Source organism: Mustela putorius, unplaced genomic scaffold (genome assembly GCF_011764305.1).
Source record: "Mustela putorius furo isolate JIRA1106 unplaced genomic scaffold, ASM1176430v1.1 tig00003863_pilon_pilon_pilon, whole genome shotgun sequence".
NCBI lineage: Eukaryota > Metazoa > Chordata > Mammalia > Carnivora > Mustelidae > Mustela > Mustela putorius.
The window spans coordinates 8,807,674-8,833,143 of NW_025422015.1; the positions used below are offsets into that span (position 1 = coordinate 8,807,674).

Sequence of the window (25,470 nt, forward strand, 5' to 3'; positions counted from 1 at the left end):
CTCCATGAAACCCTACCTGACCCCCACTTGCATCCTTGGCTGATGGCAATTGCTTCCATATTTCAACCTAAACATTTCATGACAATCATCTATATAGTATTTCATGACATCCTTTTCATTTAATAGTACATAGGTATGCATAAATAAATTTTGCAATTTTATAGTATATTATAATTTTAAACTATATGAATAATGTGACAGAATACCCATGGGAAAAAGTATAAATCATACATAGATCAAAGTATGTTTTTTTTTAAAGATTTTATTTATTTATTTGAGAGAGAGAGAGTGAGAGACAGCAGTGAGCGAGGAGAAGGTCAGAGGGAGAAGCAGACTCCCCATGGAGCTGGGAGCCCGATGCGGGACTTGATCCCGGGACTCCAGGATTATGACCTGAGCTGAAGGCAGTCGTCCAATCAACTGAGCCATCCAGGCTCCCCCAAAGTATGTATTTTTTTACTTTTTAGTTGTATGTAGGAGAAAATTGATAAATTTGAATGCTTGGATCAGTCTCCTGTATTCTTGAGAATTTTCCCTGTTTTCAAAGTTTAACTACTAATTATTATACATATATCTAGATAATGCTAAATAATCTAGTGATAGCTACTAGAGAGGAAAAGAAACTTACAGTAATTATGTGTCTACCATACAGTAGCTACTTTTTCTATCACCTACTCACTTATCTTTGGAACAACCATAGAGAATAGGTCATTTTATCCCCACTTTACATATGAAGAAACTGGGACCCAGAGAAATTACGTTACTTGCAAAATTCACACAGCTTGAAACTGAAGTGTCAGAACAAAAATCTAGCTATATAGTTCTGACTCCAAAGCTCAAGATTTCCCCCTTTATATCATTTTCATAGAAATTGCATAGCAACCAGAAATTCATGCAAAGAGTATGCCTAAAACTTCTTAAAATTTTTAACATTAATTTTAAGGTAGTGTATGAAACACTTTTCAGTTTTCATGTATGACTCTGGCAAGAGATAATTCACAATTTCTAATGGACTAATTTTCTAGTTATAAATTATTTTGATTTCCTATTTCTTCACCATCTTTCAATGGACTTCTGAGGATTTCATGTCTTGGCTGTATTTATTCACTATCGCACAGGAAAAATTAAGGCACAATTATAAGCATTCCATCAATGCTGAAGATAAAAATTTAGAAAAGTCCAGTTTTAAACCTCATCTTAAACCTCCCTCCACCAATATTACTCATAGTATTTCAAGAAATATTCTCTTTGCTTAGATATCCAAAAAGGATTTTCCGTGAGAAGACCTATCTAGATCATCCCCTAAAAAACATGATCAGCTCTCCCTTCAGGAAGCAGTCCCTTGAGGAAGGGGTCTACTTTTCTTCTTCTGTTTTCACCCTATAGATATGTTTATTTGAACCAAGCAACAGCTAGTTTATCCTGCTAAAAAGATGTTTCAGATGGTAGAATCCAAGTTACTGGGGACTGAATTCAATCTCCTCTAACCTGGATCCTTTGAGAATGGCACATTTCCAGTAAAAATCAAAGATCGGAGATGATCCAATAACTATGCTATGGATTTGATTTTATAAAAACTAAACCACTCTGGGCTTCAGTTTCCTTGTTTGTAATGACACATACCCAGCTGATGAGGCCATATGAATGATTAAATATTTTCAAGACTGTGGTTTCTGATTAGAGATATTATATTAAAGTACCTAATACCTAGTAGGTATTTCATTATTATTATTTCCTATACGTGTGGCTAATTAAAAGTTGCCTTTATGTTTCTGTATTGAATAAGTTTAGTAACTGTATAATATAAAGGAATGCATGTAAATAGTTTACTACAATAAAGAATTAACATTGTTTTCATATTTGTCATCCAGATATTTAAAGATTAAATTCACAGTCTTTTTAAGGAAACAGAAGTTATCCTGAAATTCTCAAGGAATTTTATAGAATACTATAGAATAGTGTTTTCACAAACATTTTGTAAAATATGTCATTTCTTGATGTTTTCTTAAAGATTAAAAATGTTTAATTCAAGAAACATTACATGGGAAGAAAAAAAAATATATGAAGAAGTTAATGGTAAAACCTACTGGAGAGAGATCACTTCTGGTAACCATCCTGTGAGTGCGTGGATAACAGTGAACTCCCCTAGTTCTCTCCTCTCTGCTATATGGATGCTAAAGAGGCAAATGCACAATAGCATAGTTAGTAGCAATGATAATAAAAATAATAATAAACAATGATATAGCCATAAAAAATGTAGGGGTCATAGTGGTTACCTATTAAATACAAGAAAATACTATTGTAAAAGCCAGATGATTTGTTTTGTTAAAGTGTTTAAAGAGATCCAAAGATAAAATTTTATGTTTATTTTAGAAACATGCTATAAGCCTTATTTTAAAAATATATGGTAATATTCATGTCATATACATAAAACATATTCACATATATTATAAAATATGTAAATTTAGATTATATATATTTTATATATTCAGTATACTAACATGTTCTTTAAAAAAGAGAACAGTGTCTTTTATCCTTGTGATTTCAGTTCCTTTTTTTTTTTAAGATTTTATTTATTTATTTGACTGAGAAATCACAAGCAGGCAGAGAGGCAGGCAGAAAGAGAGGGGAAAGAAGGCTCCCCGCTGAGCAGAGAGCCCAATGCGGGGCTCGATCCCAGGACCCCAGGATCATGACCTGAGCCGAAGGCAGAGTCCTAACCCATTGAGCCACCCAGGCGCCCCATAGATTATGAATTTTGATGTGTCTACATATGTCACAGATAACAAAAATCACTTGGGGTAGTTCACAGTCTAGTCTAAACTCCTCTGTGGATAATCCTACTTAGGTAACAACTGGCAAACCTCATAAAAATAATGTTCTGGAGGTGCCTGGGTGGCTCAGTGGGTAAAAGCCTCTGCCTTCGGCTCGGGTAATGATCCCAGGGTCCTAGGATCAAGCCCCGAATCGGGCTCTCTGCTCAGCGGGGAGCCTGCTTCCTCCTCTCTCTCTGCCTGCCTCTCTGCCTACTTGTGATCACTGTCTGTCAAATAAATAAATAAATAATCTAAAAAAAAATGTTCTGTCCTTTGTATAGCTCACAATGGTATTGACATAATTACTGCACATTAATTTTTAATGTAGAAAGATAAAACTCATATGAAAATAATTGCTATATACTATTAAATCTGAGGGAAAAATGTATAGACAAATATAAATTGTACCACACAGTTCAGGTATCCACTAGAAAGCCTGAGAAATGTCTTAAATCTAGTCTGGTCCTTTATTTTCATGCTGGATTTATCTATTTTTTAAAATAAAAATAATCTTATTTCTTAGGTTGCTATAAAATTCTATGGAACTGTAGCTTTAAGAAAGACAAATTGCCACTCCAATTTTCCAGGTCACAGGTTTAACACTTCACTGATATTAATTCAGCTCTAATTCTCAGAAATTCAAGTTAGGTCTGAGAATTAGGAATGTGAGGAACATTATTTTCTTTCAAAACAAACAAACATAGCTGTCACCAGTATGAATACTTAGTACTATTTAGCTACCTAAAAAGATCTGGGCTGAGTTTAAAAAAAAAAAAAAAAAAAAAAAAAAAAATCATTGAAATTAAGAGTTGTGAGCTGGGTAAAACAAATTCCAAACAGAAAATCAAGGGTTGGTGAGAGAAAAAAGAGATGACAAGGATTGCAGTAGGAGTGGCTGGTTTTGTTGTGTATCCATGGGAAAGAGAGAGAAAGGGGAGCCAAAACAAAATCCACAAAAAGCAGAGCAGAGGTCTGATGACAGACAAGGTTATATTTCCTGAAGGGGAGGAGGCTGAGATTTGAGCAAAGGGCTAAAGTGGTCTCTGTTTGAGCCTGTGGGTGTTCCATTGAGAATGAGATGCTCTCACACACTGTAGGAGGGTGAAGGGTATCAAATTCAAGCCAGTGCCATGTATGTGAGAATTCTCCCACTGAGCAATGATACAAAGTTGCCATGCCTTTGCAACACAAGCATCTAAACTGTTTTTGCATGGCTGGGTGGGGGATGGATTGGCCTAGGGTGTCTGTAGGTGGAAGCCAAGAGAATGAACACAGCAGACATGTCTCATATACGTTGATGCACAAGACATTCAGGAATGGAAGGTGGCAAGCAGATTTCACAAGTACTGAAGCAAATATGAGTAGTTTTTATTACGAATGTATTAAAAGGGACCAATGTTACCAAAAACATGAGGAACATACTGACATCCCTCAGAAGAGTTCAGGTTTTCAAGATTAGTAAATTATTGCTGCACACACACAGAACCTAACATTTGAACTGGATCCAGGATATATTATTTTGTATTTAGATGAACCAATATTTCCCCCTACAAACCAACTTTTTTCTCACACTAAGCCAAAATATTATTTCTCATGATCACTAGCCATTTGCAAGAAAGCACTGAATATAGAATAATTTTTGAATATTTTTTCTTGGGAGAATGCCATCTTATTGCTGACTAACCCAGTATTTCCAATTAGTGATTTTGGCATATTCATTTTTATATTAGAACATTTACATTGTCTGCAAAGAAAACTCCTTTACATTGATTTAAAAAAAAAAGAAAGCTATATGATATAGATGTATAGTTGTCTGTTGTCTTTTTGTTTTTATATAACTGAATGATCATTCTTCTTTCCACGTACTCAACATTTGCCAGCTTAATGATAGCTTTACACAGAAGCATTGGCCAGAGTTCAAATTCACAGGTTGTGGCTGGAAGCAATAGATTGTTGTCTTCATCAAAAGGCAGAATGTCATCAATAGTTATCTTTCTCCAGCAACCCTAAACAAGAGAAAAAAAGGAATGCATCAGTGACTAACATTATTTTCTCTCATCCATTATTGTACAGCACTGATGTGACTTTCCAGTGTTTTTTTATTTTACCTTAGCTTCTTACATCTAAAGCCTAGCATACTGGTTTTCAATACTACCATGGCCGGGAATTTGAGTGGATTATTTTATGTAAAGTCAGCACATCCCTATCTATATCAACAGATATGTTGATATATCATCATGTCAAATATGTCACTATTTCTGAGGTCTTTTTTTTTTTTTTCATTTTATTTATTTGACAGAAAGAGAGAGAGAGGAAGAGAGGGAACATAAGCAGTAGGGGATTGGGACAGGGAGAAGCACGCTTCCCGAGAAGGAAGCCCAAAGTGGGGCTCGATCCTAGACCCTGGGATCATGACCTGAGCCAAAGAAAGAAAGATGCTTAGGAATCTCTTTCTGAAGTCTTGTAAACATATTCTTGGGTATCCCATCCTGCATAACACAGGAAATTAAAGAGTTTCCAATAGCAGAACCAAAACATTATACAGCCATAGATAAGTTTGGCCATAATTAAATAACTCAATATAGTCATAACACAAATTCCCCAAATGTAAGTAATTATTGTTTATCCTGCTGGAGTCAGTGATATTAAACTTCTAATTATCAGATTGCTTCTGCTCCTAATTAAAGATCTCATTCTTAATATGAAGTTGATTGATACTTTATTTAATAAAATCATGATATATTTTCCTGTATACATATGACTTCATAATTAAAAGTTTAAGACAAATGATAACATTAATGATTATGAAGTCAAAAAACTATGTATTTTTTTAGGTTTTGGTTTTACATGTAAAATTTTATCATGGATTTATTCCTTTGCCCAAGAAATATTTTCAGTAGTAGTGTGACCACTGTGAACATAAAAATCTGGAAAACACCTGGCCTAAACCATTGCATTGTTTCAAGTCTAGTGAGGGAAGACATATATGCAAACAGTATCATACATAATAGTTCAAAATGTTCTAGGACCAGAAAAGAACGCGTGACAAATATAGCTTGTGGAAGTCTTCACAAGAAGTTAACATCTCAATTGAAGATTCAAAGAACGGTCCACTTTTCACAAGTAGATAGGAGCAATAGGGTGAAACCTGGTCTCTTTGCATGGCACATGTAAGTCTGAACTCAGATCGCCTGCCCTAGTGGTTATATATCTTTCTTTCTTCCCTAAGAGTTGAGATAGGACAAGACAGGATTAAACACTGGAGTTTAGCCACTCTCTCTTCTAATTTCAAATGATATAACCCAAAAGAATACCTAGTGAGATAAGTCAGACACAAAGGACAAATATTGTATACTTCTACTTAGATGATGTATCTGGAAAAAAGCAAATTTGCAGGCAAGAGACATGATAGAGGTTACCAGGGACTGGGTGAAGAGGAGGATGAAAAATTACTGTTTAATAGGTACAGAGTTTCTGTTTGGGATGATGTTAATAGGTACAGAGTTTCTGTTTGGGATGATGTTAATAGGTACAGAGTTTCTGTTTGGGATGATGTTAATAGGTACAGAGTTTCTGTTTGGGATGATATTAATAGGTATAGAGTTTCTTTTTGGGATGATGAAAAAGTTGTAGAAGGAGATAGTCTTGATGGTTGTACAACCTTGCAAAAATATGTAATGCCTCTGAATTGTAAATTCAAATTGTACGGTTAAATGCTAAATATTATGTCATGTATATTTTACCACAATGAAAAACTAATAATAGCAGTTCTCTTTCTACACTTTAATTTTCAAAAAAATTTTTGAAGGAACCAACTGAATCCCTATGAAGGAAAAGTTTTAAGCCAACATAGGAACTTAACTTAAACCAGTTCAACGAATGTCATCTGCTTCCAGCTAATCAATAACATATCTCAATTGAGAATGCTTTGATTGCTAAATACCATCGAACTGTACAGTCTAAATAGATGGACTACATGGTATGTGATTGCATCTCAAAAACAGCTATTATGAGAAATAACTCGGAAAATGCGTTCAGTATTATATATCTAAAACATAATTTAACTAGATATCACAATTTTCTTAGGAATTTTTTTGATTCCTTGATATTAATACATTGGTTGGGTTGCTTCCTTAAAGTTTATGAAGAAATTAAATATTATATATATAGGGGCCCCTGGGTGGTCCAGTTGTTAAGGGTCTGTTCAGCTCAGGTCATGATTTAAGGGCTCAGCAGGAAGTCTGCTTGTCTCTCTCCCTCTGGCCCACCCCCTCACTTATGCTCACTCTCTCTCTCAAATAAATACTTTAAAAAATATATTACATGGGGTGTCTGGGTGGCTCAGTGGGTTAAAGCCTATGCTTTTGGCTCAGGTCATGGTCTCAGGGTCCTGGGATCAAACCCCGCATTGGGCTTTCTGCTCAGCAGAAGCCTGCTTCTCCCTTTCCCTCTGCCTGCCTTTTGGCCTGTGATCTCTGCCTGTCAAATAAATAAATAAAATCTTTAAAAAAAAAAAGAAATATATTACACATAAATATATAATATATAAATAGTATATAATGTAAATACATAGAAGATGTCATCATAGAGCATTGAGTTTACTTATTTGAGTCCTTATAGAACACTGAATCATTTTTACACCTTTTTTTTAACTGCATGTAAATGATGAATATTGGGCAGTTTTTACTGAGATTACTGTGTTAGCACCACAACTATAAAAATACTTAATTATTTTACATGCTTATGAAGAAGGGCGCCTCCTTTATTAGTATAAATATAAATTACCAAAAGTCACTTTAGAATGCAGTTGTATTGGAATCTTAATATCTTCCTAGGTCAAGATAACTAAATACCTACATAAATTTATATCCTCTTCCTCCTATGACAATGCTAAAGGGATAATAAAAAATGCTTTTTAGTTAATCACATCAATCACAATTCCAAAAGATCAGGGACAGAGACTTGAGCAAGCAACCTGAATGAGCATAATTATGCAGAGAAGAAAGAGCTCAGACCATACTTCCCCACCTTCACCAGGGTAACAGGCGGTGCCCCTCCCGTACAGTGCCTGAAGGTGGAACTCTGACTTCCTTGCCTGTCCTGAAGCAAACAAGGTGGTCTCTCTCCCCAGTAGAGTCAGGGGACAGAATTAGGACTTCTGTCTTCCTTCTGCAGTAAGGAGGAAGTGCTTTCTGCATTAGTAGAGCCTGTTGGAAAAACTCTTATTTCCCCACTCTGCCCATGCAGGAATGAGGAGGTACACCCCCCCCCCTCTGGTGGTGCTCAGGATACTGTGGGATGGAATCTTATCACCTGGATAACAAACAAGAGTGGCAGAGCCAAGTAGCATTGCACAGGCTCTATAAACTAAAGTAACATTCGAAACACAGCCCACGGAAGTGAGCCAGGATGTGTACTCTGAATCTAAACAGGTTGAGTATGTGCTAAATAAAAAATTTAATTAGAAAACGGTCATAAAATAGAACACTAAAAATGTCCAGGAAACTCTCCAAAATTATTCATCATGCAAAAACCAGGAAAATCTAAATTTCAATGAGAAAATACAGTCAACAGACCACAATGCCGAAAGGACAGGGAATTTGGAATTTTTAGTTAAGAAATTTAAAGCTGATGTCATAAAAATGCTCCAGGAAGCAATTATGAATACTCTTGAAGCAAACAAAAAATAGGGTATCTCAGCAAAGAAGTAAAAAAAATGTGAAAGAGGAAACAACCAGAAATACTAAACTTAAACAAACAAAACAGGGAAAGATCAATAGCCAGATGCAAATAGCAAAGAAATTAGTGAACTAGAAGTCAGTTCAATAGAAATTATGAACAACTAGGAAAAGTTTTTAAATGACATGAACCTAAAAGATCTGTGGAACAAGAGAAGAAGATATGACTAGTGTGTCATCGGAGTCCCCAGAAATGAGGGAAAAAAATGGGGGGCCAGAAAAACATTTAAATGAATAATGGCTGAAAACTTTCCAAATTTGTCATAAGACACGACTCAACAGTTTCACATAGCTCAGAATATCCCAAAGAGGATAATCCCAAAGAAATCTATGCCCAGACACATCAAATTCAAACTTCTGAAAACTCAAGACAAAGAAAAAAGCCTTAAAATGGCTAGTGAGAAAAGAACACCCGATTGTTCCTCAGAAACCACAGAAGCCAGAAGAAAATAGCCAACTAGTTGTCAATGTTGAGGAAAAAAAGCCTGCCAACTCACAACGCTGTATTGAGTGAAAATACCTATTAGGAATAAGGGTGAAATAAAACATTTTCAGACAAGGGGCACCTGGGTGGCCCATTCAGTTAAGTGTCTGACTCTTAGTGTCAGCTCAGATCTTAATCTCAAGGTCGTGAGATTGAGCCCCAAGTTATGCCCTGTATTCAGTGTGAAGTCTGTTTGAGCTTCACTCTCCTTTTCCCTCTGGCTCACTTTCTGCAATCTCTTTCACTGAAATAAATAAATGAACCTTTTAAAAAAATTTTTTTCCAGACCAAAAAAGGTTAAGATAATTTATCGCCAGAAGACTGACCCCAAAAAAGAATGGTAAAAGGAAATTCTTATTAAAAAAAAAAAGGAAATGGAAGAAATCTTCGGACATCAGGCATGAATAAAGAGCAAAGAAAAAAATATAAACATATGTATAGCTATAAATAAAGTATAAGCTATGTATGGCTATACAATAATACAAAATGGTTATAAAGTATTCTTTGCCTCTTGAGCTTTAAAAATTATATTTGACATTTAAAAACAATACTTATGAGTAGGTTCTGATTATGTAGAAAGAAAATATCTAGACAGCTATGCTATAAAGGGAGGGTGATAAAGGGGCCCAAATGATGGTTAAGTATCTATGTTCCAATATCAAGTGGCAAAATGCTGCTATTACTGGACTGTGAAAAGCTAAGCATGTATATTTTAATCCCTAGAGCAACTACTAGACAAAAAAGTAATACATAGAGACATACTAAACACCAGAAATAACTCAAAATGGAATCCCAAAGAATGTTCAAGAAACACACAGAAAAAAGGAAACAGATACAAAAAAAATAAATAACAGAAGTAGCAGAGTATACAAGTAATAAAATACCAGGCTTAAATCCTAATTATATCAAATGCTAATTGCACAGAAATTAAAATGTAAGAGTAGCTTGGATATACTTATAAAAATTAAGAATTTGTATATAATAATTCCACATGTAGAAATCCCACAAAAAAATAGTCATATAAATGGGCAAAATATATACACAAAGATGCTATTTTACAGAATTGTATTGGTAAAACACTGGTCATAATCTAAATGTCAAGATGAAATTAATGAAATATGTATGGTTATTGTTATATTTGAACAAAGGAGTACAAGGTAGATCAGTATATATGTTAGCATAAATAATTCCTAGAGTTAGGGGAAAAAATACATTACAGAACAGGAAGTACCATACCATCCCACTATTACTGTAAATTATATGTAGTAGGCTTACATATATTTATAAGAAAAATGTTTAGGAAGATACACGTAAGTCATTTATTATGATTGTCCATGTAGGCAGAACAATAATGAATTTTCATTCTCTACTTTGAACGATTTTAATAATGTTTGAATTTGTTTTACTAAAAGCATTTACAATGTTAATAATAATGAAATAACAAAAACATTTCTATTTTGTAAAAAGTAACTTAATGATAGAAAAATAATTTGTCATGGTATATATCTTGAAAACACTGTTGCTGAAGCTTAAAGAACAAAAATGTCACTGGCTGGGAGAGAGTGTGCGTCAAATGCTGGAGTGCACGGATTTGGCCAGAAACTTCTCTCAGGGGGTCAGGGCTGGGGCTTGGGAAACAGAAGAGGTCGTGTTGGTACTGGTGGTTTTCTGCACCTTACTGTCTAAGAAACTGAATTTGACAATAATTTTGCCCTTAAAAAGTGTAAGGATCTATCAGAAACAAAAGCTAATACTTCTTTTTTACATATCAATAGATTGATGGTGACTGGAGAAAATTATTGTTCCCAATGTGTATATTTTCCCTGTTTAATTCAGAGACAGATGAAAGCACTGGGACACTCCCAGCAAAGCAGCCGAGAGCAATACATGTTGTGAGTGGAAAGTGCTCACTTAATTGCTTCTATCAAGGGGCCAGAGGAATGCTGAAAACAGAGGGAACAGGACCCAGCTGCGTGTGGCCCCAGTAGTGTACCATCACTTCCACGGAGAGGAAAAGAGGAAATTCTCTGTTTTATAACATTGTTCCTTATGCTCCTCAACAAATATTTGTCTGACTGGTGTCGAAGAACTTTGATTCCAGGTCCTTAGAATCCGAACTGGAAATAGTAGAAATACTTCTATGGGGAAAATGATATGCTGGTGTAAAAATCTGCACCTTAAATGTCAGGCAGAGAGTTTCTGACAGGAGGGTTTGCTTCAAAGAATGGTTAAAATAAATGCTTGGAGGGACAGTAGGAAAGAGGAAGGAGATACATATGCAAGAAGGCAGAGAAGGAAAATCAGTGCCCAATAACAAAAAGGTGAGCAAGCATCAAGAAATGGAAGACAAAAAGGAAAAAAAGAAAAAGACAGCAAGGGGAACACGACTCAAAGTGTAGGAGAGGTGACAGGGGAAGGAAAAGTGTAGAACCAAGATGAGTCCATCTCCTTATACCAAATCAAGCAGTAGAAGGTAACAGAGCTTATTGCTATGAATATGTTCCTCAAACATTTGAAGTGAAAAACAAAGAATAGACATATAAATACTGAACTAGAATTAGAAGGAAAAAGTCAAAAATTAAATTGTGTATATCTAGAAAGAGATTTTTAAAAAGAAAAAAAAATGTCTATCTTGTCAGAAAGAAGTTACTCTAATTCTTTATTACAACTGCCATGCACATAGATGTTGACTCAGCCCTGTCACCTGGGGATTAGGTAGAAACAAATAAAAATATTTTCCCCTGGCCCTGAGAAAACAAATTTCTACCAACCAGAAAACAAGGTACCATCTCCCTATCACATGAATGCAGCCTCTGAGATAGCAAAGTCCTTGTTTTTTGCCCTGTAAAAATTGCATCTATTTATTATCCCTGTTATCTGTATTCGATATCCTTTCAAGAACTACAATTCCAATTTTAAAGAATAGACCAAAATAGGGAAAAACTAGTAGGAGAGTAGAGTGACCTAGCTTGTGTATTTACCTTACAAAAGGAACTGAAGGCAATATTTGCAGATTACATGATGCTATATAGAGAGAGAAAATCTTAAAGACTTCACTCCAAAACTATTAGAATAAATGAATTCAGTAAACTTACGGATACAAAATTAATATATAAAAATCAGTGTGTTTCTATACACTAATAATGAAGTAGCAGATAGAGAAATGAAGACAACAATCCCATTTACAATTATACCCAAAAGAACAAAATACCTAGGAATAAACTTAACGAGGGAGGTGAAAGGCCTGTACTCTGAAAACTTTACAATACTGATGAAAAAAAATTGAAGATGATACAAACAAATGGAAAGATAGCCCATGCTCATGGATTAGAAGAATAATTTTGTTAAAATATCCTTCTTGCCGAAAGAAATCTACAGATTCAATACAATCCCTATCAAAATACCAACAACACTTTTCACAAACTGGAATAAAAAAGATTAAAATTTGTAAGGACCCACAGAAGACCCCAAGTAGCCCCAAGCAATCTTGAGAAAGAAGAACAAATCTGGAGGTATCATAATCTCAGATTTCAGGTATACCATGATCCTTAGTAGTCAGAACAGTATGGTACTGGCACAAAAATAGATATATAGATCAATGGAATAGAACAGAGAGCCCAGGGGCACCTGGGTGGCTCAGTGGGTTAAGCCTCTGCTTTCAGCTCAGGTCATGATCTCAGGATCCTGGAATCGAGGCCCGCATCGGGCTCTCTGCTTAGCAGGGAGCCTGCTTTCCCCTTTCTTTCTGTCTGCCTCTCTGTCTACTTGTGATCTCTCTCTCCTTCTGTCAAATAATTAAATAAAATTTAAAAAAAAAATAACAAAGAGTCCAGAAATAAACCTATACTTATATGGTCAGTTGATCTATGACAAAGGAAGAGGCAAAAATACATGATGGGGAAAGTGTCTTCCATAAATGGTGCTAGGGAAAACTGGACAGCTACATGCAAAAGAATGACATGGGACCACTTTCTTACACCATACACAAAAATAAACTCTAAATGGAAGAAAGACCTCAAAAATGGATTAAATATGAGACCTGAATTTATAAAACTTCCAGAAGAAAACATAGTCAGTAATTTCTTTGACATTAGCTATAGAAACATTTTTCTAGCTACGCCTCCTAAGGCAAGGAAAACAAAAGCAAAAATAAACTATTGAGACTACACCAAAATAAAAAGCTTTGCACAGCAGACAAAGCCATGAAAAGGGCAACATAGTGAGTAGGAGAAGATAGTTACAAATGATATCTACAGTAAGGAGTTATTATCCAGAATAAATAAAGAATTTATACAAGTCAGCACCAAAAAACAAATACCCCAATTAATAAACTGACAGGGATTCTAAATAGACATTTTACCAAATAAGACAAACAGGTTAACAGACACATGAAAAGATGCTCAACATCACTCATCACCAGGGAAATGCAAACCAGAACCACAATGAGATATCACTTTACAGGTGGTAGAATGGGTAAATAAAAAAGATAAGAAATAACATGTGTTGAAGAGGATATTGGAGAAAAAGAAACTCTTGTGCACTGTTGGTGGGAATGTAAATTGTTGTGGCCTTTGTGGAAAACAGTATAGAGGTTCCTCAAAAAAATTAAAAATAGAAATGTTACATGATCCAGGAATTCCACTACTAGAAAAACAAAGAAAACTAAAACACTAATTTGAAAAGATATATGCACCCCTATGTTTATTGCAGCATTATTTACAATAGCCAAGATATGGAAGCAACCTGGTGTCCACTGATACATGAATAGAAAAAGATGTGGGATACACACACACACACACACACACACACACACACACACAATGGAATATTACTCAGCCATAAAGAAGAATGAGATCTTGCCCTTTGTGACAACATGGATGGACCTAGAGGGTAGTACCATGCTAAGTGAAATAAGTCAGTCAGAGAAAGACAAATACCATATGATTTCACTTATGCATAGAAGCAAAAAACAAAACCAAAAACAAATGAATAAAATAACAAGCAAAAAGCAGAAAGAGACCCATAAATGCAGAGAACAAACTGGTGGTTGCTAGAATGGAGGAAGTAAGAGTATGGGAGGATGGGCAAAATGGGTGAAGGGGAGTGGGAGATGCAGGCTTCCAGTTATGGAAAGAATAAGTCATGGGGATAAAAGACACAGCACGGGGAATACAGTCAATGGCAGTATGACAGTTGAAAGGTGACAGATGGTAGCTGCACTTGTGGTAAGCATAGCCTAATGTATAAACTTAGTGAATTGTTATGCTGTATACCTGAAACTAATGTAACTTGTGTGTCTTTTGTACTTTAGTAATTAAAAAAAACCTGTAGATTAGACCAATTTATGAATATAAGAAAGATACATTGAAGCAAAATGCCTGAATGAAGAAAGCATCTAGAGGGCTATAGCTTCTTGTATATTTTTACATACACTGATGAATTCACTAGGAGGATGGGGTATGGGGTACTCCATACTCAAGTGCTCTGGAAAAAAAATGAAGCAGGGACTGGTGAGATAAGGTATTAGGGTTTCAGATAAGATATAGAGTAAATGTGTGTGTGTGTGTGTTTTTTAAGATTTTATTTATTTATTTGAGAGAGAGACAGTGAGAGAGAGCATGAGCGAGGAGAAGGTCAGAGAGCGAAGCAGACTCCCCGTGGAGCTGGGAGCCTGATGTGGGACTCGATCCCGGGACTCCGGGATCATGACCCGAGCCGAAGGCAGTCGTCCAACCAACTGAGCCACCCAGGCATCCCTAAATGAGTGTTTTTAACATTAAACTGAGATGATATGCAGACATTGGCTGTTGTGTTCTAAAACAAAAGGGTATTACCCAAGTATTCCATCTGTAAGCAAATTACATTCATATAATAATCATATATAAAGGAAAATAGACCCAAAATAAACAGCATATATATTCTAAGTGAATAAAATTCTAGAATGCACATTCCAGCTGAATGAAAGATGGATGAAAATAAAATGCTCAAGAGAGAAGTTGAGCAGGATGATAAACACTAAACCCTTTTATAGAGGAAATAAAGGATACATTATTATAAATGTGTTCAGAGATAAATACCAACAAAAATGTTCATTCAAAAAACATATATGTTAAGAAAATATTGAAGCAAAAAATTTTTAGGTGGATTTTGTTCTAAAATATTAAATCAAACAATAAATTTGTGACAACTAAAGCAATATGGTATTTAAAAAGGATAAGAAAAGGGGCACTTGGGTGGCTCAATCAGTCAGTGTCCAACTCTGATTTCAGCTCAGGTCAACAAATTGTCTACAAAAATAATTCATATGGAACAAGTTCTGTCTCAGTGCTCAACAGCTTAGCAGCAGGCCCCACAAGCCATTCCTCAGGAGAGACCAGTGAGAAACTAGAAGAAGCCACTGGACATCAGGCCCTTCCTTTCCCCAGGGCTACCTTTTCTAGACTGCTTCAATGATTGGTTCATTGGAGTAAATATTTTTGTTTTAATTCTGAATCCAGGTGGATTTGGGCTTATGAGGAATCAGTACAATTAAAGAGAAATAAATCACCGTGTCTTTGTAAAATGAGATGTAGTGTTAATAAAGGTTGACCTCTGTCCAGAAGGAAATTTGCAAAGGAAGGAAGGATGTCAAGAAGCAGAGAAAGAGAAACTAATGGGGTTGGTCTAATATTCTACTGATGCTGCTTTGTAATACTTAATGATTTTGAACTCGCTCCTACCGCAAGTGTGAGCAAATGTGTGGAAAATGGGGAAGGAGGCAGATACCCTGACCTTTGACCTCTGTGTTCGCCTTCTCTCTGGAATCCCTCATCCCTACTCATGGGGCACCCACCTTCTTAACACCACAGCCTCACTCTCACTCCTTGGTGCACATTACAACTTTGAACTCTTGTTTACCAAATCTGCCTCCTGCTTGGTAAATAAAGAAGACAAAGACATTTAGGAAGTTATTTTCAACTCCTCACAAAGTTTTTACTTTCAAAGTCTGTTGTCTTGCAGTAGACATCAAAACACCAAGAACCCTATTTTAGAGATCAGAGGCTAATACCACCTTCTATACTCTTACCTTCCTGCTGTAATGATCCTATTAATTCCTAAGCATTGGCCTTTCAGCATCCCCCATCCCAGGAAAGATTGGCCCAGGCTCCCTGGGTAAAGTCATGTTCTTTAGAATTACAGAATGGAATGATTCACTTTTCATACTTCTCCACGTCCTCAAATGTTCGAGAACATTCTTCCTTCGTGACTAGGACCAGCTTCAGGAGTGTACAACCTGTACAGTCACAAGGAACCTCACGCTTAGAAGGACCCTATGCTCTTTTTTTTTAAGTACTACTATCACCATATTGACATTCTTAATAATTTTCATTTTAACAAGGGGCTCTATAAAACATGTAGCTGGCCCTGCCTGTGAATCTGGGCCTTTAGAAAGAAGCCACCAACAAAAACTCAAAGGTGTTTAGTAATCTAGTTTTGCCGAATGTGGTATGAGCCTACTTTGCCTTATTAACTAGGGGATTTTAAAAAATACTCTATTTCTACTATCCCATTTGCTCCTTTTCAGGCAGAAGCAAAAATGTCTTGTCAAGCCAAGATTTGTTAACTTGAGTACAAATCTCAAATTTAGGGCAAAGCCTGGGTGGGACCAGGCCCCTCAGGAGCAGCAAATACCAGGGGAGAAAGAATGAATCAGGCTCAAGCACTCCCTATGCTCAAGACCCTATCCACAATCACAGACAAATGAGGAAGGAAGAGAGCCCCATGCATCCACCTGTCCACCCAGGCCACCTGCCTGACAGGACAGATAGCAGAGGACCACCCTTCCATGGTCCAAGCAACTGCAGTATAAAAAGCGTGTGGGATTTGGGGTCTCAGGACAAACAACGATGTTTGTTATTGACCCCAAATTACACATGTAGGACCTATCTTCCCAGTGTCTGCACAGTTGACGTCCTGTATCTTCTAATAGCCTAGGTAACAGTGTGTAAGACAAATATATTTCCATATGAAGGTCAGACAAATTTCAATGCACGTGAATATGAACTAACTTACCATCCAATAAAGTTTCACAATATACTTCCCATAGTTATTGAATAAAGGCATGTGACCTTTCACAGCCTTGCACAGAGAATAGATGTGTTCCCAGGGCTTCCAGATGAGAGGAGGGGGTTCCCCTGCATTCCCTTTAAAATAATTGTTCAAAGTAGCTCCATTGAAGATCTTCCACACTGCATAGATTTCGCTGATAATCCATCTCATCAGCTAGAGACAAAAGCCATTCGTGTTAATCAGTTGTTCTTCAATTGTTGGTACTGTAATTTAGGTGGGAAACAAGTCAAAATCCATTTCCAATCTACTTTTTCATATTTAATTCTACTTGTGCTTCACATTTTGATTTCCGATCTACAGAATAAAGTCATGGCTCTTGCCTTTGTTGTCAGGAAATATAGTCACAATACATGCTAAAAAGACTTAATATTAAACACACTCAGCTAAGAGCTGTCTTCCAGAGTAAACTACTAGAGGTTTGACATCGACTTCCTTTTGACATTGACCTTCATTTCAACTGTGTGTGTGTGTGTGTGTGTGTGTGACACAGAGAGAGAGAGAATGAATGCTCCTGAGAGCAGTGATATTATTTTGGGATTAACATTTTATAAATGATTAAGCTACCCCTCTGTAAACGTTGAGAAGTTTGCAAAGAAAATGATCTCTTCTATGTCAATAGGGTCAACCAGACAAGGAATGAGATATGAGAAAGAAAATTGCACACACGTTTAAATATCCTCTAAGTCTCATATTTCATATGCCAATCTGTGGGGGCAGAAGGGCTCTGAACAAAATTCCCACCTGCAGAGTTTTCAATGGGCAACAAGGCGCAGTGGGGAGTTGAGCTTTGCAGTGGAAACAGACCGGATTTGAATCTCCCTTCAGATCCTTCTGCTCTGGGGAATGTCATTTCACCATCTTTAAATTGCAATTTATGTAATGCTGTCTGTAAAATGCAGATTATGCTATCTATTTTTCAGCATTTTATAGGGAATAGAAACAATGTATAAAAAAAATCTCTGGGTCACAGTGGTTGTTAAGTAAAGACATTACCCTGGTAGCATGGGATTTTCTGAAATAATCGTCTTGCGGTTAACTGCCTGGTTTATAAGAAGATTAAATACTTGAGACTAACCTTATAAGATTCATGTTTTCCTTAATTTACATTATCTAGGATGTTTCTTCAAGTTTAGTTTAGTTGAAAATGAAAGGTAAATCAAGTGTCTTGCTGTATGTACACCTCGGAATTTTGCTAGAATATTTTATACTTCCTTTAAAAATGAAAAGCTGAAGTCTATGCATGCTTTGGATTATAAAATAAGCATATTTTAGACTAAATTGTAAAATATAAAACACTTTAGATATATTATACTACTCAGTACAACCTGGTTGGAGAAAGAAATGTTTTGACTTTAATCTTGGTCAAGATATTTAAGATAAGATGGGTTCCTGGGTGGCTCAGTGGGTTAAGCCGCTGCCTTCGGCTCAGATCATGACCTCAGGGTCCTGGGATCAAGTCCCACATTGGGCTCTTTGCTCAGCAGGTAGCCTGCTTCCCTCTCTCTCTCCTTCTCTTTCTGCCTACCTCTCTGCCTACTTGTGATCTTTCTCTGTCAAATAAATAAATAAAAATCTTTTAAAATAAAGATATTTAAGATAAGAAAGGCAAAGTGTTTGAATCAATAATGACTATTAATTCTCACTGGCACAGAATTTTTTTCTGGGAGAAAATAATTTTAAATGAAAAGACCTGCTTCTGACATAACTGTCTTAGGGAAGTGGAACAGAGTCCGCTTCTGAAGGAGAAAACCCAGGGTGGAGAGATAGAGGTGTTTAGGTGAGATTTTCCCTGTATTAGCAAGTCAAACAACATCAGGACACCCTGCCCTTGAGCACTATGTTGAGCAAGTTCCAAGCAACTTCATGTCTATCGCTAGGCACTTGCACTGAAGGGGAAAGCCCAGATCATGAGACCCCAGCTACTGTGGGTTTATGGGGCAGGAGAGTAGGGGCACAGCAAAGCTAATGCTAACATTTCCCCACCATCTGCTCATTAAACTTAACTGAAGAGGCTTCTCTACCTCTTTGAATGTCTGGTGTATAAAATACTGAGTTACACCAAAACTTAGAGGTGCGCAAGGGAGAACTGAAATTGATGGTCTGGGAATTATTTTAAGCAGGTCTGGAAAATGAAGCCTGAAAACAGGCTTCAGTTAAAACTTCCTTACATACCTCACTGCAGAGTAAATGTTCATTTGCTGAAAACAAATCAAACAGGATTTCATTTCTCACAACTACTGGAGCCTGAAATTAAAAATATATGTAAAAAGAGATATTCCTCATTAAGAAAAATAAAGGAAATGTAGCTGAATGAAATATAGTTTCATGCAGTATAAACAAGTCAAACCTGATCTCATTTCTCACAACCAGAGGAATTAAAAGAAAAAAAAGATAAGTGAAGCTCATTATTCCGTAAGATAACCCTTTTAGAGTTATGGGTGCCATTCACTTCATAATGTAATACCTATCAAACACAGTATTTTCATATACATATGAAATGTTATCAGATATAATATATGCATATGGTCTCAGCATGCATACACACACAGTTTGAGAGTTTAAAAAATGACAAAATTTAAATTACCCTTTCAAGTTAAACCTGAAGCTTAGTTAACACATGCTACCAGGAAAAATATCTTCATCCCTTTGATAAAACATACTAGGTATCACAGCTCTTTAAAATCTTGCCAAATTTCAAATCCTCTTATCTTTAAAAAAATCATATGGTGGTCATTATTTAATTGGTATATATCTAAAGATGCTTTTGTATGTTTAGATCACTAAGGAATAAACATAATAAGGGAACATATGATTTATAACAGTTTTTAAAAATTTGTTACAATTCATATCAAGCTTATATACTTAACATATCAAATTAACATAAATATGATTTTGATTAATAAAAGATTTTCATGGAAACTACTGTCACCAACTACTCTCAATCACATGTATAACGAGCATCTTGAAAACTCAATAAAATATTTCTTTATGCCTGAGAGAAATTAACCCAAACTACCTTGAAGAGTTGACTCTTAGTTTATAATTTGTGATCATAGTAAGTTTTACATAAAATATTTTATACAAAATGTATATTTTAACTTCTGTTTTGGCTAATTGCAATTCTAAAATGGCCACACTCTTCTCCAAGTAACAACATACATTTAAATTGATTATAGATTAAATATTGAATAACTAAAATTTGAGGTGGAGTCTTAATAACTGCCTGCCAATCGATGTAAGATAGAAGCTGATGGTGTGTAAAAGACAGCAAATATTAAGGTAGACGTCTCTACGGAGGTCTTTATTTCCTACACCTGTCCTTGAGACAGAATCCATCTTCAGACAATTTACATCTGCTCAATATCATCATTACTCAAGGACCTGAACCATCCACACCTGATTCTCAGAAATATACAAAACTGATCATTCCCTCAGTGGTCAGAGCTTGTTAACTTCCTCAGCTGTATAGCCCATGTTGATTGTGATATCTTGAATCAAGGCTTTTAAGTTTGTTCATAATTTAGCTTCTCTCTGACTTAAATCGTGTCCTCTGACTTCATATTTGGCTTAGAGTAGAATAGAGTCAATCTCATGTAGGAAGGTCGATATTGTTTTGCTAAATTTTTGCCTGAGCTTTCTGTATGCCCACAGTTATTTCCATGTAAAATATACTTACCACTGTGGATCTAGACATTAAAACTTAAAAAACATTATTCTAAGACTATCCTAGCTAGCTAGACTTTTAGCTGTGGCTGTTCTGGTCCACACTCCAAGAGGAGTTCATGCACAAGATCAGGAGGAAGAGGTCAGCACAGAACAGAGGTGTTGAGTTGGGCAGCAACATTACGATAAATGCCAGGAGAAGTGTTACCACCACCAACGGATGAATTCACTTATAATACAAGTGTTATCTCTCAGAACTAAGGTATGTTAAAAAGAAAAAGGTGGTGTGAAACTTTTCTACTTATTCACATTTGAAACACTCTCACTTTAGGGACTTAATATCCTTTATTTGCGTAGAATGTAAACCCTGCATTTCCACTGCACAGAGCCTGAATATTATGAATAATACACTATTATTAAGTGCACTCTATTAACACTAAAGAACTTATATTCTTCATACCAGTATTATCTAACATTATAAGTAATTTAAAGTCTTGGTTCATGGACATTTGATTTATTTAAAATATCTTACAAGTAGGCATTCAATAAATATTCTGTTGAAATATCTTATTCTTTTATTTTACTAAATATATTTGTAATTAGGATTAGCTGACTTCGGCTAGTAACAGCAATTGAAAATATGGTGCATAAATTATATTTTCTTGCAATAGTAGTGGTGCTTATAAAGGCTAAAAATTTTAGGAATAAAATCACTTTGTGTGAAACTGATTCAGTGGATTCCATAATCGATGGAAGAATCAGCTCCTTTACAACCATTTGGTTAACACTAAGTAACAATTTTAGCCTACTGGCTTTCCGTGCATTAAATGAAAATTCTAGGAGAGTCATAAACTAAAAAAAAAGGAGTTAGTGATAATTAGACCCTTGGACACAGCAAATATGTTCAAATATGTTCAAACTTAACATGACTGTTAAGAAGGCAGACCAGTGGATCTAAAGTTTTCATGTACATAATGCTATTTTAAAGGATGGCTTCTCTGGAGATGTCCCAGTCAATGTGACTCAAGTGGCTGGGTGTCAAGTCCAGAAATGAAGATGGCCCTTGGAAAATGCTTCAGGAATACCTGGAACACAGAGAGCCAAGTGCCAGTCTCCTGGGCTAGAAAATTAACGCTGGTAAACACTAGAGTAAACAGACCTTCAGGTCACATAAATTCCTGCTAAGCAGCAGTAAAGGGTAATTCTGTCAGTCAGAAATTAAGGAGTAACTTACCACACCTTTTAGGCTCTTCTTTGATATCATGTAAAAAAGAAAAAAAAAAAAAACCTCAAGACTTTACACAAAATTTCAATATGCTCTTGGGAGCCAGTACAAGTGATACACATTTATCTCTATTAAATGTCAAAAAGTAATTCCTTTTTCTTACTAAATACCATGGGAAAAATTTACCCTACATTGTTTTAAAAATGAGAATTTTCATAACTAGGATATTATAGCCCACAGTTAACATGTATTTTGTTCAATAGTGAAAATGTTTCTTACCCGATGAATTAAAAAATCCTGTGGACGTTTCCAGGAATAAATTTTCAACGATGGTGGTAATTCAATCTTTCCTTCGGGGTCTTCAAAAAAATGCTATATAAAAAAATATATATTGAGTTTTTTGTCTCCATATGATTCTAAAAATATGAAACCAACTCAATACTAATAAAAATCAGTAAGTTCATAGATTCAATCAATAAATATGCATGTATAGAGCAATTTGTATAATTGCTCTCAGAAGTATCTCATGGAGTATTTGGTGAATATGGAAGTTAATAATACTGTATTTAGTGAACAAAACCTCAGTTGTTGAGTAACATTTTATTGCAGAGGACGCAATCAAAATGAGCATGAGCTGCTGTGGAATGTGAGGTAGGTATGGTAGGAAAGCAATTTGGATGGGCCAGATATGGACATATTTTGCACTGAAAAGATTGTTCTTGTTTTTATTTGAGAAAATTAAAAAATCATAAATATGATTGTATGCCAGTGAAATTTTGAACCTTGGATCTGACTTTCATTTATTAATTTTTAAAATTAAACATGTTATTTTGAGATAATTATAGATTCACAACTCATGCTGTGAAATAATAAAGAGAGTTCCTGTGTTCTCTCTACTCGGTTTCTCCAGTGGGAAATCTTCCAAAACCAGAGTGCAATGTCACCACCAGGATACTGACATTGACAGTCATGGTATACCACAGTTCCAGGAGCACAAGGATCCTTCCTAGGCCCTTTTATGGCCATGCCCACCCCCCCCCCTCCACCCCCTTACCACCTGTTTAATCCCTACCACCTGGCAATCATTAATCTGGTCTCTTTTTGTCATTTCAATAGTGTTATATGAGGGGCACCTGGGTGACTCAGTTGGTTTAAGCGTCTGACTCTTGGTTTCAGCTCTGGTCATGATCTTGGGGTAGTGAGATCAAGCCCTGCTTTGGGCTCTGTGCTCAGCAGGGAATCTGCTTTAGATTCTCACAACTCCTCCCTCTGCCCCCTTCTCTGATCTCACATGCATGCACTCTCTCTCAAATAAACAAATAATAAATCTTCCCCAAAAAATAATGTTATATGAATGGAATCATATATCATGTAACATTCTGGATTGGCTTTTTTCTCTCTCCGCCTAATTCCTGGGATATTCAATTCATTCAAGCTGTTGCAGTATCAATTTGCAGTTTGTTTTGTTTATTGATGAGCAATATTTCATGATATGGATATTTGTTTGTTTACCATCTGTTCATTGAAGGACATTTGGGCTGTTTCTAATTTGGGGCTCTTACTTATAAAGCTGCTATAAATTTTTGCATATAGCTTACAGGTTTTTATATGAACATAAGTTTCCGTTTCTCAGAGGTAAATGTCCAGGAACGCAATTAATTTATTAATTTTTGAGTCCTTAGAATGGGTTAGTTAGTGAGCTCTGGAGGAAGAATGATATCCAAATATCTACTCTCGCATGCTAGCAATATAGCAAATTAGATTTCAAGTAGCTACTGTGTAAAAGTTCTCACAAGATCCTAAAATAGTTAAGTTGTGGCGGTGAGCCTTACAGAAAATGGAAAGTGCTGGGAGTACAAAAACAATGCTGTAGGAGTATAAACTATCTGTATTGAAAAATAAGGAGTACTAAATTTCACCTGAGCTAATAGTGACAGGGGGGAAGTAAATACTATTTTGTGATTTTTATGGTAATCACATTTTTATCCAAATGCTAGAGTGACCTGAGAAATTGGTTATATTTGAGGGCCCTGTCTGAGCTTTTTCACAAAGTGTCTATGTGTATCTGGAGCATATTTAAGATTCTGAAATACTTTGAATGAAGATAAAGGCAATCCCAATATCTAGTCAAAATGATCCAAGAATGAGTCCCTGAACAATAGACTGATGTTTCCAAGAGACACACTAGACTTCTGGGGTTGCCTCACGTTGTTTTGTTTTCCTCCCTTACAAATAATTCAGTTATTTTAAAGTCCCTTATCTGACAACCCCAAATCAGAGTCACTCGTGGATCTATTTCTATTATTTAATTTTCCTCTTGTTTTTCAGCCACTTTTTTATCACACTTTTCATGTGTGATAAATTTGGGTTGTATGATAAATGTTGCATATAAAAATGTATATGGTCCTAAATAATGATGCCTTCCTCCAGAGAGGAGGACTTCATCCTTTCTGGCATCAAAGTACAAAATGAACTTGACCCCATCAACACTGGGTCTCAGGGTTTGACTGGGCTGGTGTAGGCTTGGTTTACCCTTACTCAACACAGAATGCTATTGCCATGTTTGGGTACTCACTGAAAAGCTGGAGGGTTTGAGTCCCTTCACCTTGGTATACCCTAAATTCCAATCTCTTGCCATAGCATCATGAAATATTTTCTGTTATTTAACTTCCAAACTGTTTTTTACTCATTTGCTCAGCAGCAAAATCTTCACACATATAGCTTAGGATTTGGTTAAATGTCTTGAAATAAAATTATAAGGGAAACATTCAGATTGTGGTTCTGTAATTACCTCTGGGATTTGGGTTCTAGTTTTGGCTGCTTTCGAAGCCCCAGTCAATATCCTCTCTCTCTTCAGCCCAGAATAACTGGCATAAACCCCAGCCACTACTTTCTGTTTGACCTTTTGTTGTCATGCCTTGAATTATTAAATGTCTTTAAGGAGAGAAAAAAAAAAAGGTAAATGGGAGTTTACCATATCATAATCTGGTATGATTCCCTTTTCTCCATGTTAAGTTAGTGGTAAATGGTAATCTTTCTATGTCATTTTGCCTTAGGTGTATTTCTTATATGCACCTTACGATGCTTCATTATATATATCTTAGTTTGGTTCATCCACCATGTCTTTTTGTTGCTGTCACTTAGCAAAAGAATTGAGACTTGACTCTGAAATTACAGGGAAGGGTTAGTTTATCTGATGCTGATTTCCTGATCACTAGCCTCACATCTAAAGAAGAGACTTTCTATAAAATTCCAAGGATACTTGCTATGGTCATATGATTAAGGTAATTGGCCCTGGTAAACGTGGATGTTGCAACTGTGACATGCTTGGGGTGTCCACCACTCACTCCCATGAGGGACTGTCACTTCACAGCCATGAATGTTGAGACTGTAGAACAGAACTGGGAGTGGGAAGCAAGATTGTATCCCATATGG

The 25,470-nt window shown here is 35.9% G+C and overlaps 1 protein-coding gene across 4 annotated transcripts in view; it reads right to left on the reverse strand.

The window, feature by feature from the left end:
* Positions 1 to 25,470, reverse strand: part of ADGB (androglobin) — a 172,548-nt gene that overhangs the window by 117,806 nt on the left and 29,272 nt on the right. For all 4 annotated transcript variants that reach the window (XM_013056253.2, XM_013056252.2, XM_013056251.2 and 1 more), the window contains 5 exons: positions 22,315 to 22,407; positions 19,320 to 19,391; positions 17,091 to 17,300; positions 4,683 to 4,822; positions 2,088 to 2,174 (listed from right to left, as the gene is read on the reverse strand). In XM_013056253.2, the coding sequence (XP_012911707.1) occupies positions 2,088 to 2,174; positions 4,683 to 4,822; positions 17,091 to 17,300; positions 19,320 to 19,391; positions 22,315 to 22,407 (602 nt within the window). The remainder of the gene's footprint in view (positions 1 to 2,087; positions 2,175 to 4,682; positions 4,823 to 17,090; positions 17,301 to 19,319; positions 19,392 to 22,314; positions 22,408 to 25,470) is intronic.